Here is a 16,591-nt window from a genome sequence, read left to right on the forward strand (position 1 = left end):
ATTCCAGTATTCACCACTAGGTGTCACTGTAGGATAACTGAGGTGCAGTCCACAGGTATTCAGACCATTATGTATTATTTAGGCCAGTGATTCCCGACCTGAGGCTACGACTGCTGGTCAAATAAAACGAAGCCGTGTCAACTCACAAGCTCTCATCATGATGTGGCACATTATTTGTGCCTAGTCAGAAGGACTCAAACCTTTTTAATTTTTTAAAATATTTTTTATTCCGACGGCCTTAGCTCTAATAAAGATGTTGCAAGTGAAGATGGTTGCAGTGCAGTCCTGGAAGAGACACCAATGAATTAACCAAGCGTCCTTACTGCAGGACTAATAAAGGTTTATCTTATCTTATCTTAGATGTCTGGGTTGTAGATTTTAGTCAGCCACTGATAAGCACAACTTAACATATGTGGATGTATAAAGATGAGTTTATTTTCCAGTTCAGGAAGCTGTTATTTCTGTCATTCATTGTGTCCATATTATCATTTAACTGCTGCTTCTGTCTTCTTTGTGTGTGCAAAATCGTCTGCGTGTCTTTCCCTCCTCTGTTGCTCTTCCCAATCAGCCTACATGATGTTTGTTCAAACAAAAAGTCGCATGTTGTACAGATTGTACAGGGCAGTTAGCCCTTCACCCTCACTGATTCACTGGCAGTACCAGACTGCTGTGTAAATGTGACTCGTTCCTGCTCCTGATTTTTCTACCACTGGCTCAAAAACATGGGGTGGTTTCTTCATCTGAATGAAACAGCTACAAGACTAATTTTTACTCTTTTACTTCCAGGTGGTTTTTAAGTCTTTATCAGGACCTGGAAACAACATCTGGCTGCCACCACCAGCTGCAGACCAACGTGTGGACAGAACTGCAGAGTGGTCCTTTATTACGACTTGCAAAGGTTATGTTTTACAGTTTGTCCTGACGTTCACATTACACTCATGTTTATCCCTCCCTTAAAATTACGACATGCTTGACTGTTTGTGCCAAAGTATGTCTCTCATTCCTCTTTGCTTATGTCAGGGTCTGAGCCTTGGGCTATAAATTCATTCTCTGGCCATTTAAAAGGCTCACGTAAATAAACACAGATGGTGTGAATTAACAAGTTCCTCCGAAGTTTGGGTGCATTTTAAAAACCTATGTTCTTGTTCTCGAAACAGCAGGACGACACAGCATTTATGGATAAATCTAGACAAATTGTTTCAGTGCACAAACACAAATACTGCATGATGTTTAGCACACTTTGAGTTCAAATTCAGGTCTGGCTGGTCCTGTTTAGGACATAGTAAAATGGCTCATAAATTCCAGAAGCACCACACCTCCTGCTCCATTCACAGATCACTGACATGTAGTCTTTAGAGGGACCAAAGAAAAAAAAAAGAAAATCAACGCTTTCATTTAAAAAATAAAAAGAAGACCACATTGTTAATCAGACATAAGTTGCAGAGAAGCCCTGCAAGCATGCACTTTCTCTTTCCAGCATGTGTGTAGCATGTACTACAAGTGTATTTGACGATATCTGGAGTAACTTTCCTCGCATTACTCCATCATTGACTCTGACGGAAAATCCTGGCTCCTGGCTCTGCTGTTGCCGGGCCAGTAAAGAGTGATTCAGATGTAACAGGCTGCAGCCAGCGACTCATTTTTTCCGACGACTTCAGGCGGCAGAGGAGCGTCGCAGCTCTCTCACACACACACACACACGCTTTTCGTCGTCGCCGTGTCTTACCTCGTCTTTGCCAGGTAAGACACATTAACACACACACGAGCTTTAAGTGGAACTGCTGTGTGATAATGATGAACATGATGTTTGTGTGAGCCAAAGCTGTTGCGGTGACAAAGGAGTTAGCTGTGCCGCACCATTACCTTTTTCGCCTTTCGCTACCGAACCACGTCTATCAAATTGAGCGTGGCCTGAAACTTCCGGCAATAATATAAGAAATAAAACATACATTTATGCTGCTTCCTTAGAGAGAAAAACATATATAAATATTCCTGATGGAGAAATGTGTGGAAGCATATAGCCTGAATACACAGGCCTACCCTTTTGTTCTTTTTAAACGTAGGGCAACTTATAGTCTACTTTTATTTTGAAGGTAAAATCACATTTTCGCTGTGTTGTCAAGTATTCAGATCTTTCAGTGATATATTACTGTACAGGAAATTGAGAGATTATTAATACTGATGCATTGTTGTATCTGTTGTATGGTTCTAAGTGTTTTTACTGCCTACAGTTGGGCAGTTTCACCATGTCAGAGGTTTAGAGGGGAAAATCACTTTGTAATGGAGCTGCTGACGAGGCACAGACATCTGAGACAGTCAAAAAGGAACCCAAAAAGTTGTAAACCATTACTTTAGTCTTTAATAATGTGTTGTATTTTAAAAGTTGATCATTTATTTTTAATGTAAAACAGTAAAACAGAAGTTCATCCAAACTCTGCTTAAGCACAGTTCTTCGTCACTGTCTAACTTTGTGAATAAGTAGTTAAAATCCACTGGCCCGTCTCCATTCATCCTTGACTTGCACAACGTAATCTGTTTACACAGTGCATGGGAGGTGCATATTTTGATGATTTTATCATTATTTATTCCCCAAAATCAGACGAAAATGCAGCACTCTCTCTTTTGTGTCAGTGGGAGGATAGAGGAGACCTGTTGTGTGAGTTAAACAATAGCTTTGTATGGAAAAGGACTACAGTAGAAAAATGTTTAGTCGATGAAGTCGGTCACAATTCCCTTCTAGCCATTACATCTGTGTGTGTGTGTGTGTGTGTGCGTACCTCATGTTTCAGTTACTTTGGAGATGGTCCAGGGGGCAGTGAACAGGGCCGTTCTCTGCCTGTCCTGCTCCCTCCTGCTGGGGGTTTGCTTCCCAGCAGATGGTGCAAGGGCAGCGGGGCCTCTTCCTTCTTTTCCCCCTGAACAAGAGCCTGGGGAACCAGACTTTGAGGATTTGGAGTGGGGCTCTGGATCATCTCTTCTGCACCTGCTCCACGGCTTCCCTGCTGACAGCCCTTTCATAACGGAGACCCCAGGACAACCAGTTAACTGCACCCAACGCTTCTGGTTACCGCCATCCTCTGACATCTGCTGGGAAGACATCGCCGGACCCGAGGAGTTTGCCAAGTCCCGTCTGCTTGTTCTCCAAAACAGGGCTGCTCTGCAGGCTGTGTCCACCTCCAGTGGGGTGGAGGAAGGAGGGATCTCCTACGAACATCAAGCCCGAGAGGAAGTCCAGGGGATCCACTCAGACCACCAGGGTGTGGTGGAAACAATACAGACTATGGAGAAGGTGTTTGTCTCTCTGGAAGAGAAGAGGAAAGAGGGGAAGGAGCAGGGGGTCCTCACAAGGTGAGAACCAGAAAGCCAAAAAAGGCAAATGTTATTAGACTTTTTTTGACAAAGGCTTAAAAAAAAAACAAAATCTAAATATACTATATATTTTTGACAAACATAACAAAGGGTGAAAATACAACCACTTATTATTTTTCAAATAAAGATAGACAATCCACAGCTATTCCAAAAAATAAAAACTGCCTTTCCTTAAGCAAAAAGAAGATACATTACGACCGTTTTCATACCATCCATAAATAATGGGGGTCACAGTTTTGTCATTGAATATTTATTTTCAGTTTAAAAGCCATACTGTTGTAATCAAATCTTACAAAGTCCATAAGCAGTAGCCTACATGTTCAGCTTTGGTGGCCAGAGAAGTGGGGATGATATTAATATTTACCTTCTGATTTCTTACTGAGTTAAGTAGGAGGAAGTACATCAGTGGTTCAACCTTCCACTGTTGCAGTCACAAAATACAGCTAGAAAAGGGCAACTATACAAATTAAATTGCATCATGGCAAATACTGATCCAAGGCCAGTTGTAGTATTGTTCCTAAATCACTGTCGGTGAGCGAGTCCCAAATCAGTTTTATTGCTTGTTTGGCCCAAATATAATATTGCTTGATTGCCAAAGTGGAAACAGCATCCAGACAAGCAGCTGAGACATTTTAACAGTCATCTGTTGGGACATCTGGCCGAGACGAGGCTCTGGCACTAAAATGCTTGTACAAAATGAATGCTTTCTTTTTATTAGATGTAAGAGAAAAACTTGTGGACACTTATGAATTCAGAGAAAATAATTTTTGCATAGCAGCCTGTGAATGAGTGTAAAAAGTCTCAAATATTAGCTTGTGGTTTGTCTTCACTTTCAGCATGAAGGAGCATCTAGCCAACACACGGGACGCCATAGAAGGAAGAGAGCACATGGCAAACATCCTGGAAAATCATTTTTCTAATTTAGAGGAGACTCTGCTTAACATACAGCTTCGACTCTCCAAACTCATCCGGCAGTGACAAGGACAAAGGACCTGCCACCTCCTTTACTTCTCTTATTTCAACTGTATTTATACACTAATGGATTGTAAAACAATATAGCAAATGCATGCACATTACTGTTAGTCTGTATTATGAGGACAAAATGTTGATATGCACCTTATGTCATCTAAACACCTACAAGGGTAACACACTATCAGGGACGTGATGAACGTGTTGCTGTTGTTTTATGTTTCCCTTTTTTGGCACACACACCACATTGTTTCATGGTCACGCTAACAGCCTCTAGTAAAAACACAAGGTATTTACGAAACCTGGGACAGAATGTGTTACATGTCATTCAACATAAATAAACTGCAATTTCATACATCATTTCCTGGGGTGTCAAACACATGCAGTGCAACTTGAATATCAGTCAGAATTACTTTTTATTTTAGTATCAAATCTAAGCAAATTTGAAGTTTACAAGAAAGATGCCTTATAAGGTGATCAGCTGTTATATACATTTCAAAAAGTCATATCTGTTAGGCTGAGTGTGAATTATGATTTGGAAAGACACAGCACTTTCAGTTGCTTTGTAGTCAATCTGGAGGGGGGGACAAAAGAGGTATTTGTAGGTTTGGTTAGTTAAAACAACTTTCAAGTATAAACTATTTCAAACTCAAACATGACAATAGCTTAAAAGAAAAACATCATTTTTAACTTCAGTAACATCAGCATATTTCACTTTGAAACCATTGGCTATCAGTGCCTATAATTAAGTGTTCAAACAGCCATATTATAAAGGCGAAAATAATTCAGGAGCTGAGAAATATGCGCACCAGCTGTGTGGAATGGGCTGCCATTGTGTCTTGGTCTATTACATGACGTGAGCTCATACAGGCCTGCAAGCTGTTAAGGACAAAACAAATTCCCTCCTCCAGATAATTGTGCATAGAGAACAAGCAAGAAGTTTAGAAGAGACTGCTACTGGATAACCTTCAAAGATCCTCTAAAAATACAGGCCAAATGCAAAATAGTTCTTACATCTACTACTCAAGCGTATCATTTGTTAGCTACAACAGTACTGCAGCCTACAGAAAAATCTCTGTAGAGGTGACGAATTCTGCAGAAAACATGAGTGATTTCATAATGATTTATCTAAGGCTGTCTTGTTTGTACAAATTCTTATTTCTGGCATCAAGTATTATCTTAGACATAAGGTACAACTTCTAAATTCCTTTAAGACTCTGTGTGTTGCTGTGTTTGAGTCTTCAATGGATTTCACAGTTGCCATATGTGGCTTTACTTTCACTTCCATGTCCACACCACAGCTGACCTCTGAACATATTTAAAAGCACCGAAAAAGTTCAGGATGTCTCTTCTGCCATGCATTTCGCTCTCAATGAATGTCAAGCACATGAACATCTGTCCAGGTGTGAAATACACTCAGTGTCCGTTTTCAAAAGTCAGCTTCCTCTTCTTGCATTTGCTCCAAAGACTTGAGGTAATCTCGAGCCAAGATCTTCTTAGGCAGGATATCTGTCAGTTAAGAAGAGAATATTGCACTGTGTCAAACGCAGTCTTTCAGTGTGTATTTGTACATATACATGCAGTGCAAACCTTCAGAAATGACTAGACAGTCGTCATCTCTGACAATTTGGGATTTTTTGCCATTCTGACAAGTGGAAATTTCCTTTTTTGATATCTAAAATTCAATTGTGACTTAAAAGGAACTGTAGATATGTCAAATCAAATTGTTATCAGTACAGATAAACATTTCACTAGTTGCAAATGCATTTCAGTTATCTGAAATGCAGTCTTAAAATACATTCTTACAAGTTACAATTCCAAGTCAACTTAAACAATAAATTGACTAGGAAGCAATGAATTGCAGATTATCTCTAAATAGAACTGCTACAAATCAGAAATACAATATGTAATTATTGATAGGCTACTGTATCCACAATTATTACTCCCATTGCGAATTAAATGTTAAAGGAGGTTAGCCTGTGAATATTCTCATTCATCCAGGTCATGGTTATCTCAAGGAAATTCAATCGAAAGCAACTGGACTTAGTTATCCAAGTCCAACTGTTGGACTAGTCCCAGCCTAGTCAAGCGAGCAGGAACTGATGAAGCCTCTTGGATGAGAGGTGAAACGTCTTCAAAGACAAATAACTAAGTCCAGTTGCTTTCGATTGAATTTCCTTGAGTTAAAGGAGGTTGCCATATAATAATAATAAACGTTTCTGTTATTGTTAGGATGCTTAAAATGCATGATCCAATAGCACAAAACTACAGCATTCAAATGCAGCGGACAGCATTCATTTTAGCTAAGTTTATCTTACAAACGGTTACGTGTGCGTGTACTATAACCATACGCACCATAAAATAAGCATAATTGAAGTTCTGATTCCAGGTTACTCTAACGTCTCAGTGGTAGTGGTAGTAAAAGTAGTAGACAGACAGTCCCTGTAGCTTGGTCGGGGTGCGGAGGGGGTCTCACCTGTAAGAAACTGGAAAGTCTCCGTCTCCTCTGCGGTCCGAGCCAGGTCGCTGTATGACAAACTGTTGGTTTCTTTCCCGGAACCGTTGTTGAACGAGGACAGAGCCAGGTGCTGGACAAACAGCTCCTTTAGAAACACAAGAACAAGTCAGCTGATGAGAAACTCACAATAAAGCGGAGCGGCCACATTTACGGTTACCAGAGAAGCTAACAGCGAGCTAATCCCCGTTAGCAGGAGCAGATGAATGAGCTGTTAAATTAGCAGCGCTTTGTGAACCGATGATTTAGCATCAAACTACAGCTTACTGTAGCCTTGGTGGTGAGAAACAGAGCGTCCTGGTTGATGCTGGAGACATCGGGGGAGCTCTTCATTATCAACCTCACTCTGGAAATTGGGAGTGAGATGTTTTTCTTGTTAGCTGACGTTTGGTCGTCTTTGTCGGGATTATTAAGAGACATCTTCAAGTGGACAGGCGCCAGACAGGCGGAACTTGAAGTATTGTTTTGAACTGTGACGCATTTCTTCTTTTTCTTCAAGTTAACTGCAGATGGCGGCTTTTGCATTGGATTAGCGCCCCCTGTTGGTATGGAATTTTTACAGGTAAAAACGACATTTTAAGTTGAAATACCTGTATCATAAAAATATTTTTAATGTCGTGTTCCTTCGTGTCTACTTTCATGGTATGGGTTATTTTTAAATAAGCATTTCGTTATGGAGCTTACTTTTTTGTTGTCTGGCTTTAGGAAGTGTCAGGAGCACTATACGTATGTTATGTATGTTAGACACGGTGATGTATATAATTGTGTATAAAAGAGTCAAGTCCAAAAGGTTTGCTGAATAAACCATAATGTACTGGAGAAGGGTTGTGCAATGTGTTTTGATTGTGATGGACTTGTCTCACAATTTGTTTGCACCCCCTCTGTGTGTAATTAATTAAAAAATAAACACGAAGTGAGACAATACTGACGCTAAAATTGTGATTTTATTCCCTTCCACTCTGGAACAGGTGAAACAGAACAAAATATTAAATCTGTTAAGTCACTTTGGGCTCTGGGACACTGTGATGGACAATTTTCTAAAATAAATTATTGAAGGGATCTGTCCAATAGCATGCTGTGTCTGACAGTACCGCTTCCGTTCTGTTGTTTTTGTGACTACGATTTATATTCTTATTTGTGTTTCCCAGCACTTTGAACTTGGGCTGGATTCTGCCATGGTGATTTCAAGTAAACACAGCTCAGGTTAAATTTAAAACATTCTCCTCCGGTCCAGCAGCGGCGCTTGTCTAAAGACTCGCACCCACCTCCCAAAACACAGAAGAAGAGCCGCTGTCAATAGTGGCAAAGAAGAAGAAATATTCGCGTCAGTAATGGCGGTGATGTGGATGCGAAAATAAACAACACAGGTCGCAATAAGATGCTGACGTGATTTTCGTGACTTCTTTAATGTCACTGATGGTCGTCTGAGGTCTGCCTGTCACAGAAAGTAACTTTATTTCTCTCTGCGTCATTTGTAGGAGTCGTATCAATGTGTTACTGCTGACAACACAGTTAGCAGGAGCTGAGCGAGCAACCATCATCTCATTGTTAAACACTGTATTAACGATCATTTCTTAGCACAGTGGCGTCGTGTTTTGGCCGTTAACGATGCCGCTGGGTTTGAAACCATGCTGTGCTGTGTGCAAGACCAACTCATCGTCGATGTGGAAGAAAGGAAACCAGGGAGAGATCCTCTGCAACAACTGCACAGGAAAGAGCAGCAGCGGCGGAGCATCAGGACCCTCCATTTCCTCCAACATTCAGCCCAGCAATGGCGGTGGAAAGCAGGTTGGTTACTTTGTGTAAATGTGTTTTGTAGATACGAAGAAGTGTCTCTTCAAGCCGAACAGCAGCATAACGGACTGTAATGTGTTGATTATAATAAACCCCTGTGACTTTATTTTGGTGTGAGGATGTTTGCTTCAGTTCCAGTGTTGATACTCTGATTTCCACCTTAGTAAGACCGTTGTCTGTCTGTATCTGATAATTAACAAAAATCACTGAAGATCAAGTTAGATTCTAGGGTTACACAATTGTAGTGATTGATCAACAGAAAAAACTATTATGATATTCAGAGCAACTAATTTGGTATAAATGCTAAATATTTGCTCACTTGAGCTTTAGAAATGTGAGAATCTGCCGTTTTCTGTTTTTATGTCACTCTAAATGCTTTCGATGGTGAATCAGGCCAAACAAGTGCTTGCAGGGATGTCACCTCGGGCCCTGGGTCATGATGGACATTTCATTATTTTTCTGATGTTTTAATAATCAATTACTCGATAACTGTAGGTTGCAGCCCTAGTAAAATTTGTTGTAGGTGAACAGTGAATGAAAGTAGTTGGGCAAATCGTACTGAGCTGCAATTAAATACCTGCTGTGTATTGTTTTGACCTCCAGTCCAAACAGGAGATCCACAGGAGGTCTGCACGGCTGAGAAGCACCAAATACAAAGCTCCTGCATCTGAGAAGAAGGTGTCAACAAAAGGAAAGGGGAGAAGACACATATTCAAACTCAAAAATGTGAGTTAGAGATAGATTTGATCAGCTCATTCAGTTAATTCTCTGCTGCTCTTTGAGTTTATGTGTTTGACCCCGTGTGTGATCCCTTTCTTTAGCCAATCAAAGCACCAGAATCTGTTGCAACAATCATCACGTCAGAATCTGTATTTTATAAGGTATAGTGTAGCATGTTTTCTGTATTTATTCATCTTATTGCAGCTTTAATTACACTGATGTTGTAACACACCCTCACGCTGTGATGCATGTGAGAGGAGTCAGACTGTTGTTATCCTCAGTGTTTATCTTTGTATGCACAGGGTGTATACTACCAGACAGGGGATGTGATCAAAGTAACAGATGAGGACGACGGGAAGCCGTACTATGCTCAGATTCGAGGCTTTGTGCAGGACCAGTACTGTGAAAAGAGCGCTGCACTGACCTGGCTGATCCCCACCCAAGCCAGCCCAAAGGACCAGTTTGATCCCGGGACATACATTGTTGGTGAGCAATAAGGAAGTGAAAATTTTCACGATTTTTAGGCTTTTTATGTGATACATTACAAAATGTTTTGTATTATAGGTCCAGAGGAGGATCTGCCCAGAAAGATGGAGTACCTGGAGTTTGTGTGCCACGCCCCCTCTGAATATTTCAAGTCACGGAGCTCTCCGTTCCCCACCATCCCCATCCGACCAGAAAAGGGCTACATCTGGACCCACATAGGACCCACACCGGCCCTCACTGTCAAAGAGTCTGTCAGTGGCAGCAGTTGACGTAGCTGATATACGGACTTAGTCTGTTGCTCTTAAACAGATGTGTGTATATTTATGTAATATAATCAAAACAAAAATGGTTGTTGACCACAGCCGTTCTGTCAGATTGAAGACATGTTGTAATTTGATACAGAAGGAAACCAGGTGTAACTGCATTTCAAACAAGCTGTTCACACAGCTGCGACATTAAATATGACTTTTGTATTTTATAATAAACAGAAAAGTTCTTTTTCTACCATCATTTTTTGTGATTGTTTAAAAATATTGTTTATTAATTTATTGACACAAACATATTTCTTTTATAGTGTTATCTCCTTTTATTTAATCCATTTCTGCTTTTATGAGTATTGTGGCAACAATAAGGTAATGTTAAAATTACAGCTGAGTTGTGTGATGATGTGTGTGTGTGTGTGTGTGTGTGGTTTTGAGGAGATCCTGACCCCTTTTGGACTGTGATTATGGGTCTTTGATGTAGGAAACACACAGAGGTGGTTGACGTATCAATTGCACCTGAATTGTACAAATTATTCTTGAAGTTTGATTTAAACAAGTCGTCCGCGCCCTGACAGTGCCATCCCATACGATATTCATAAATGCTTTGAGCCAAACTAGTTACTATTAGTCTTATCTGCAGGACGCCACCCCGATACTGGTCAAGCGTGTGTTAATGCGTATCCAAGATCAAATTAAGTGTTTTACATATATAAATTCAATTTATGTATCTCATAACGAGAAGCTAATTTGCTCTTTCATTGTCAACGTTCCGCTGTTGGGTTAAATAACAACCAGAAACAAAAGAGTTTGGCTAGCGTAATAAGTGAATTTAACCGAAGAAGGAAGTGCGCACCATTAAAACCTCTCGCTCTGCATCTACACTCTTTGTTAAACATCAAACTTTCGGTCTTCGCTTCGTCTATGCAATCCCCAGTGTGCGGATATTTGCCGGAGTCTCCCGATGCTCTTGTTGGGAGGCGGACGTTTCACAAATGTCACATTTATTTTTACTTCATGGACTGGATATTATGAACATCTGCTGATCGCATGAACAGGCAGGAGTATGGGCAAATTCCAGTCCAAACTCGGTGAGATATTTTATTACATCGCAAACTGCATTGTTTTTAAAGATAAGATCGTGTCTGACTTGTGTAATAATCTACTCTCTCCCATTATTTGGATAGCATCGAAACGCAGACAGAGTCCTGAAGGTACCAATACAGACACTGGACAAACATTGAAGCTACCTGGTACCTGTGCTTGTACGTGTGCTCATATGTTTTCTTATGCTCTGCAGGAGGTAGTTTGGCTTCCAATGTGCTGAGTTGTCAAAGAGAGCTGGAGCGCTCCAGCAGCCACAAAACCAAACTGACAGAGGTAGAAAAATACATTTTGTTTATTTATTTGCTTTTACTATTGAATACTGGCTAATTAAATTGAACTAACACCACAACACAGGTAAGAATGAACCCCGAAGGCACCCACTTCAGGTATAAAACAAACAACAACAGAAAAAGAAAGAAAGAAAGTAAAGATCTTTTGCTTCCCTTTAACACTGCAACAGTCTGGTATTGATTCTCAGATAGGTTTGAAGCTGGCACAGTGATGCCACCAGCCACATGATAATCACAGGCATGAGATTTAATAATTTAGTTCATTAAGACTCTGGAGCTCTAGAGATGTACTTAACATCATCGTTTTTTTTTTCTTGTCCGACTCAAAAGTCTAAGAATAGAGAGTGCTGCTGTTAATTAAATGATTTGATTTGACATTAAAGTGATTGTTTCTCACAACATGAGTATTGAGGGCTGGGTTCCTCTCCAGGACACCCTGTTAAATGTATGAGAGCTGTCTGTTCCCATAGTGAAGAAAAAATAAGGCACTAGCAGTGTTCCTGTACTGGTTTATTGCAGTGCCAACAACTTCATCTCATTTAAGCCACTTTTGGTATGAACAGCATTTGCTCACATCACATCCAGCCAGACATGAAAGGTGTTTGCAGGCGGTCGTATATTTATTCTTCCGCCCTTCCTGCTCCATCTCTATAACGAGACTTTCAAGTTTGTGAAGTGCAACACGGCCACCCCAGCACCACCACCTCCTCCTCCTCCTCCAAACAGCAAGGTCTTTATACCACTGAAAAAAAAAGTCTCCACATCTGGTACTGCTTTCTTTCTCCAGCCAGACAGACTGGGGAAGGGGTGGGGGGGCTGGGGGTGTTTGACTTTTGTAAATGGCATCACATGTAGACTGTTGGCATTAATGGCACAGTCACATTTGGGGCTCGGTTACGGTTGGAAAGAAGAGGAAATTGTCTTCTTCATTTGGTTTTATTCATGGAAAACAGTCGCATAGTCTCTTATTGGCTATAAATGATGACTGACTTGATCTGTGTAATCAGATTTTGTGGGGGATTGTCTTCTTCTGCTACAGATCACAGAGCTGCGTATGCAAGCACTAAATTCACTTACACCCATCTTATAAAATCGAAATGTGATAAACTAAGATGACCTTTTTTTTAGCTTGTTTGATCTTTTACCTCTAAATATCATTTAGATTAGATAGATAATTTGGTGTGAGCTGTCTCCAGTTTTGTTCTTTTATGGTTTTTGAAGTGTTATAGTTGATATATGTGCAGAAAACTGTATGGAAGTTCTGGAAAGTTCTACAATTTGGAAAAAGGATTTCGACTTTCCACGTTGTATAAAGTGTTGTGGTGGAGTTTCTGTGCTTGTTAATGGCAGACAGTTTCCTGTAATTTGATTTTCCAGCCTATTTTAGTTGACACCACCACTGTAAAGAGCAAACGGCAAAGAATTCTCACTGTATGAGACATCTTCTGTAGTTTGCTGTCAGCTCTTGGTCTGAAGCCTCTCTTTCCCTAAACTATATTATAAATATTATAAGATGCAAGGGCAAACATCATGAGCAGGGTTTTAATCTCTTCAGATGCCATAACTAACAACTGGGAGTGGTCACTTTGACCGCTAAGCTCAGAGAAAGCTACTCCACTTGTCTGCTCCTTGGTCCATAACAACATTTGTGCCAATGTGTTTCTGTCTTGAGTGAACTTACGTTAATTAAGTGAAGAAAAAGGTTGATTTTTGTGATTGTATCTGGGTTAAAATCCACCATAGAAACCCAATTTGATCAGTTATTTGTTCTGTTTTATTTTGAAAACACACTCTCACATTTATATGCTCTCAGACAAGAAACTGGGCTTATTATTGATGTGTTTTTTCATCCCTTCATGTGACAGTGAAGTGAGAGAAACTTCCTGTGCAGGTATCAAGTTATCAGTGAGGCTGTGAGACATCCTTGGAGAGACAAAAGCAGCCACTGTTCTGCTAACACTTGAATCTTTGTGATATCAGAATGGATGATGTATAATGAGGGTGCACAGCAGAGAAGACTCTGCTAGGCACACATCTCTCTGCTACCAGCACCGTCTCTTCTATGTCCCACCCCTCTTTCTCTGGAAATCAAACCCAGCATCAAAACTTCACAGCAGGCGGAGCGTGGTGGGCCTGAGAGCAGAGGGTGTGGAGAGAGAGATTGTTTGTGTTGTGTATGTACACTCATCTTATCTTTCCCAAGCATCAGTGAGACATTAGTGATGGATTGTTGTGTCGAGAGATAAGAAAGCTTCTTGTTCCCTTCAGTTCTCTGCAGTGCCGACTGGTATAAACCTGAAGGAAGAGATGATTTTTTTAATCAATGAAATAGATATGAACCTTCAGATTTGATAGTTTCCTAGTGGTCTGAGGTTTGGAGGAAGTATTCAGTTGTCTAAGTAAAAATGTATACGAAACTTTAAAAATAATGCAGTACAAGTAAAAGTCATGCACTTCATAACAGAACATTTTATCCATCAGTTTATCAGAAAAATTCTAATTCAAAATCACCAAATCTGAAAAAGTAATCTGAAAAGTAACCAGTGCCTAATGTAGTGGAGTGAAAAGTGCAATATTTCCCTTTGAGATGCAGTGTAGTAGAAGTATAAAATACTTGACATGGAAACCTTGAAATTGTACTTAAGTGTAGCACTTGTACACTGTTAAATCCCACCACTGCTGATTGTTAAAGCAGTGTACAATATGAGGATTCACCCCTGGAATTTACTGAATCTAGTAAATTTGCCTTTACACTCGAGAACACACGGGGAAGAAAAGGTCAACATGTCGACAGTTTAAAGAGGAGAATCTGCTGCTTTATCTTTTCCCCTTTGCTACCTCTCTCTCTCTCTCTCTCTCTCTCTCTCCACATGTTTTAAGTTTTGTAGGAAGATGAAGAAAGAGTCACAGTTGTTCAGCACTGCTCGGATCTGGAGATCAAAGCCCACACTCATGGGACATGAAAATTACTTAATTGCTCACCATTAATTTACAACTCTGTCACTTTTGTCACAGAACTTGTATGCTGAATTGAGGGAAAACAAGTCTGACTGTCACAGCAACCTTAAAGGTGAGTGAAGAATTGCATGCACCACACAATCATTGCTCACTTTGTATTTTAAAGGTTCCAATTAATTACAGGTTTTTTTTTTTCAATTTTGTGCGTTAAAAGTTTGGAAACATAAGCTTTGGTAGGTGACCCACCTTGGCATTCCAGGGAAGTGGAAATGGCTTTCAGCTTTTATTTCCCTCTCTGCTGCCAAACATTTATTGAAAACACAGCTTATGACAAGGAATAAATTTATTACAAAGGATTTGCATGTTAACACAATAATTACAGTTTCTGTCAAACTGTGAATCTGCTTGATTTCTTTTCACATTCCTGCTCTGTGTCTTGTTTAGTTGCTCTTCCACCAAAGAGGACACATGACAGAGGTGACAGCATCCACTTCCAGGTCAAGAAACAGATGAGGAAGAGGAGCAGCCATGCTGGTGTGAGTGTTCAGTTATAGTTCAGTGTCCCAGATGGCTGAGATTCTAATCTGTGTGAACAAGAATAGCACAGATTATTGCTGAGTTTTGTGTTTGTGTGTTCATTAAAGTTCTACTTTAAGCACCCGATACTAATCAACAATGTATTCTTAAAAATTACACATCATGGCTCTACCAGTTTGGGTCAACACATACGGCACATAAATTACTGTAAACTTTATTCTACCAAATAAACTGCAGAACTACAGTTAAATGTTGATGAGAGCAGCAATAAGCTTGTTTACTGACACATTCAGGCCACAGAGAGTAACACGGTGCTTGATGAGGACTCTCAGCAGGAGTGGATCTTCACATTGTACAATTTTGACCACGGTGGAAAGATCATCAAAGAGGTAAGATTCTTTCACATACTGTTTTAATCAAGTCCTGTTTAAATATCATGCTTTGTACACAGTGTGTATATACACTGTATGTGTGTGTCCTCTGCAGGACATGTGCAGTCTGATACACTCCATGTATGAGGTTTTAGAGGCATCAGTCAAGCAGCCTTACGGTGGCATCACACCCCTGAGGATAAAGCTGGTTGTAACTCCGTCAGGGCACCCAGAAAATACCTCACAGATAGGTACAGTTTTTATGGTGGCTTAAAGAACCGTAGAGTTTTTGGGACAAGCTTTGAAGACAGAGTCCATGTGTAAAAACATCCTTTGAACAGTGGGACTGTTAACTTTGTGATGATATTGTATCTCTCTTGTCTGCAGCACAGACGGAGCAGAGTGTGTCTCAGGAGACAGGAAGACCAGAAGGAAGACATTACTGTGTGGATGAAAACATAGAGCGCAGAAACCACTACCTGGATCTAGCCGGCATTGAAAACTATACCTCCAAGTTTGACAATACAGGTATAGAAGTTCCTCTATCGCTCTTACAGTTTGTGCATATCAGTATATAGACATTTCATGCACTGTTTCTACTCTGAAAATATATAAAATTGAGGTTGTTCCTCTTCACTTTTTTTTTCCAGAATCTCCCACCCAGGAGTCCAGACAGGATGCTCACTCTGCTCTTCAGTACCACCCTGTGGTAATCAGTGAAAACTGCATCTCCCTTGAGTCTCCCAAAAGCCTCTCTGTTCCTCATTTCCTGAAAAGCAAGGCCATGCTAGTGGGGAAAGACAAGAACGGAGGAGAGGGAAAGTCTTGCAGATTTCATGGCCAACACCCTGTTTCATGGTGCCACCCTTCTCAACCTTCGACACATCGCACCCACAGCAAGCGGCTTCGCTCCAGGGTACAAGGGACTGCCTCGCACTTTAAACCCATACAGGGTGGAGATATAGAGATATTTTCCCACCATCAGCCCCCATGTGGGGCTCTGGCCTCCCCAGTCCAGAGACATGCACACCATCACCACCATGAGCACCATCATCATCATCATCACCACCATCATCATCACTGCCAGCCTTCATAAATGTATTTTAAACACATGAGACAGGTGAGCGAAGGCTGCTGATAAATGGGTAGTTCTGAGGTCAAATGCAACCCGGCAGGTCCTTAAATCACATCACTTATGTTATAAGGCTATTTTAT

At 40.6% G+C, this 16,591-nt stretch overlaps 4 protein-coding genes across 8 annotated transcripts; 3 read left to right on the forward strand and 1 right to left on the reverse strand.

Annotated features, from left to right (window-relative positions):
• The first annotated feature begins 1,261 nt into the window (after window positions 1-1,261).
• Window positions 1,262-4,698, forward strand: si:ch211-57n23.1. Of its 2 annotated transcripts, none has more exons than XM_046417537.1 (3): window positions 1,262-1,740; window positions 2,790-3,348; window positions 4,206-4,698. In XM_046417537.1, the coding sequence occupies exons 2-3, from the start codon at window positions 2,801-2,803 to the stop codon at window positions 4,345-4,347; spliced, it is 690 nt and encodes a 229-aa protein (XP_046273493.1). In that variant the 5' UTR covers window positions 1,262-1,740; window positions 2,790-2,800; the 3' UTR covers window positions 4,348-4,698. The 2 variants fall into 2 exon arrangements, with proteins under 2 accessions (XP_046273493.1, XP_046273492.1); XM_046417536.1 differs by lacking the exon at window positions 1,262-1,740 and adding an exon at window positions 1,778-2,656.
• A 37-nt stretch (window positions 4,699-4,735) lies between these two features.
• On the reverse strand, window positions 4,736-7,338 carry chrac1 (chromatin accessibility complex subunit 1). Its single transcript, XM_046417542.1, has 3 exons — window positions 7,121-7,338; window positions 6,815-6,941; window positions 4,736-5,847 (listed from the first exon to the last, which is right to left on the reverse strand). The coding sequence occupies exons 1-3, from the start codon at window positions 7,271-7,273 to the stop codon at window positions 5,768-5,770; spliced, it is 360 nt and encodes a 119-aa protein (XP_046273498.1). The 5' UTR covers window positions 7,274-7,338; the 3' UTR covers window positions 4,736-5,767.
• A 794-nt stretch (window positions 7,339-8,132) lies between these two features.
• Window positions 8,133-10,363, forward strand: gatad1 (GATA zinc finger domain containing 1). 4 transcript variants are annotated; one of them, XM_046417539.1, is made up of 6 exons: window positions 8,133-8,300; window positions 8,437-8,641; window positions 9,251-9,373; window positions 9,469-9,528; window positions 9,670-9,853; window positions 9,932-10,363. In XM_046417539.1, the coding sequence occupies exons 2-6, from the start codon at window positions 8,462-8,464 to the stop codon at window positions 10,120-10,122; spliced, it is 738 nt and encodes a 245-aa protein (XP_046273495.1). In that variant the 5' UTR covers window positions 8,133-8,300; window positions 8,437-8,461; the 3' UTR covers window positions 10,123-10,363. The 4 variants fall into 4 exon arrangements, with proteins under 4 accessions (XP_046273495.1, XP_046273494.1, XP_046273496.1 ...); XM_046417538.1 differs by having other exon boundaries at window positions 8,135-8,300; window positions 8,432-8,641; XM_046417540.1 differs by having other exon boundaries at window positions 8,142-8,282; window positions 8,432-8,641.
• Window positions 10,364-10,531: 168 nt separating this feature from the next.
• On the forward strand, window positions 10,532-16,481 carry LOC124074514 (protein naked cuticle homolog 2). Its single transcript, XM_046417519.1, has 9 exons — window positions 10,532-11,204; window positions 11,301-11,327; window positions 11,414-11,493; window positions 14,526-14,580; window positions 14,913-15,004; window positions 15,299-15,394; window positions 15,492-15,627; window positions 15,764-15,904; window positions 16,027-16,481. The coding sequence occupies exons 1-9, from the start codon at window positions 11,180-11,182 to the stop codon at window positions 16,470-16,472; spliced, it is 1,098 nt and encodes a 365-aa protein (XP_046273475.1). The 5' UTR covers window positions 10,532-11,179; the 3' UTR covers window positions 16,473-16,481.
• Window positions 16,482-16,591: the final 110 nt, after the last annotated feature.

Source organism: Scatophagus argus, chromosome 17, assembly GCF_020382885.2.
Source record: "Scatophagus argus isolate fScaArg1 chromosome 17, fScaArg1.pri, whole genome shotgun sequence".
Lineage (NCBI taxonomy): Eukaryota > Metazoa > Chordata > Actinopteri > Scatophagidae > Scatophagus > Scatophagus argus.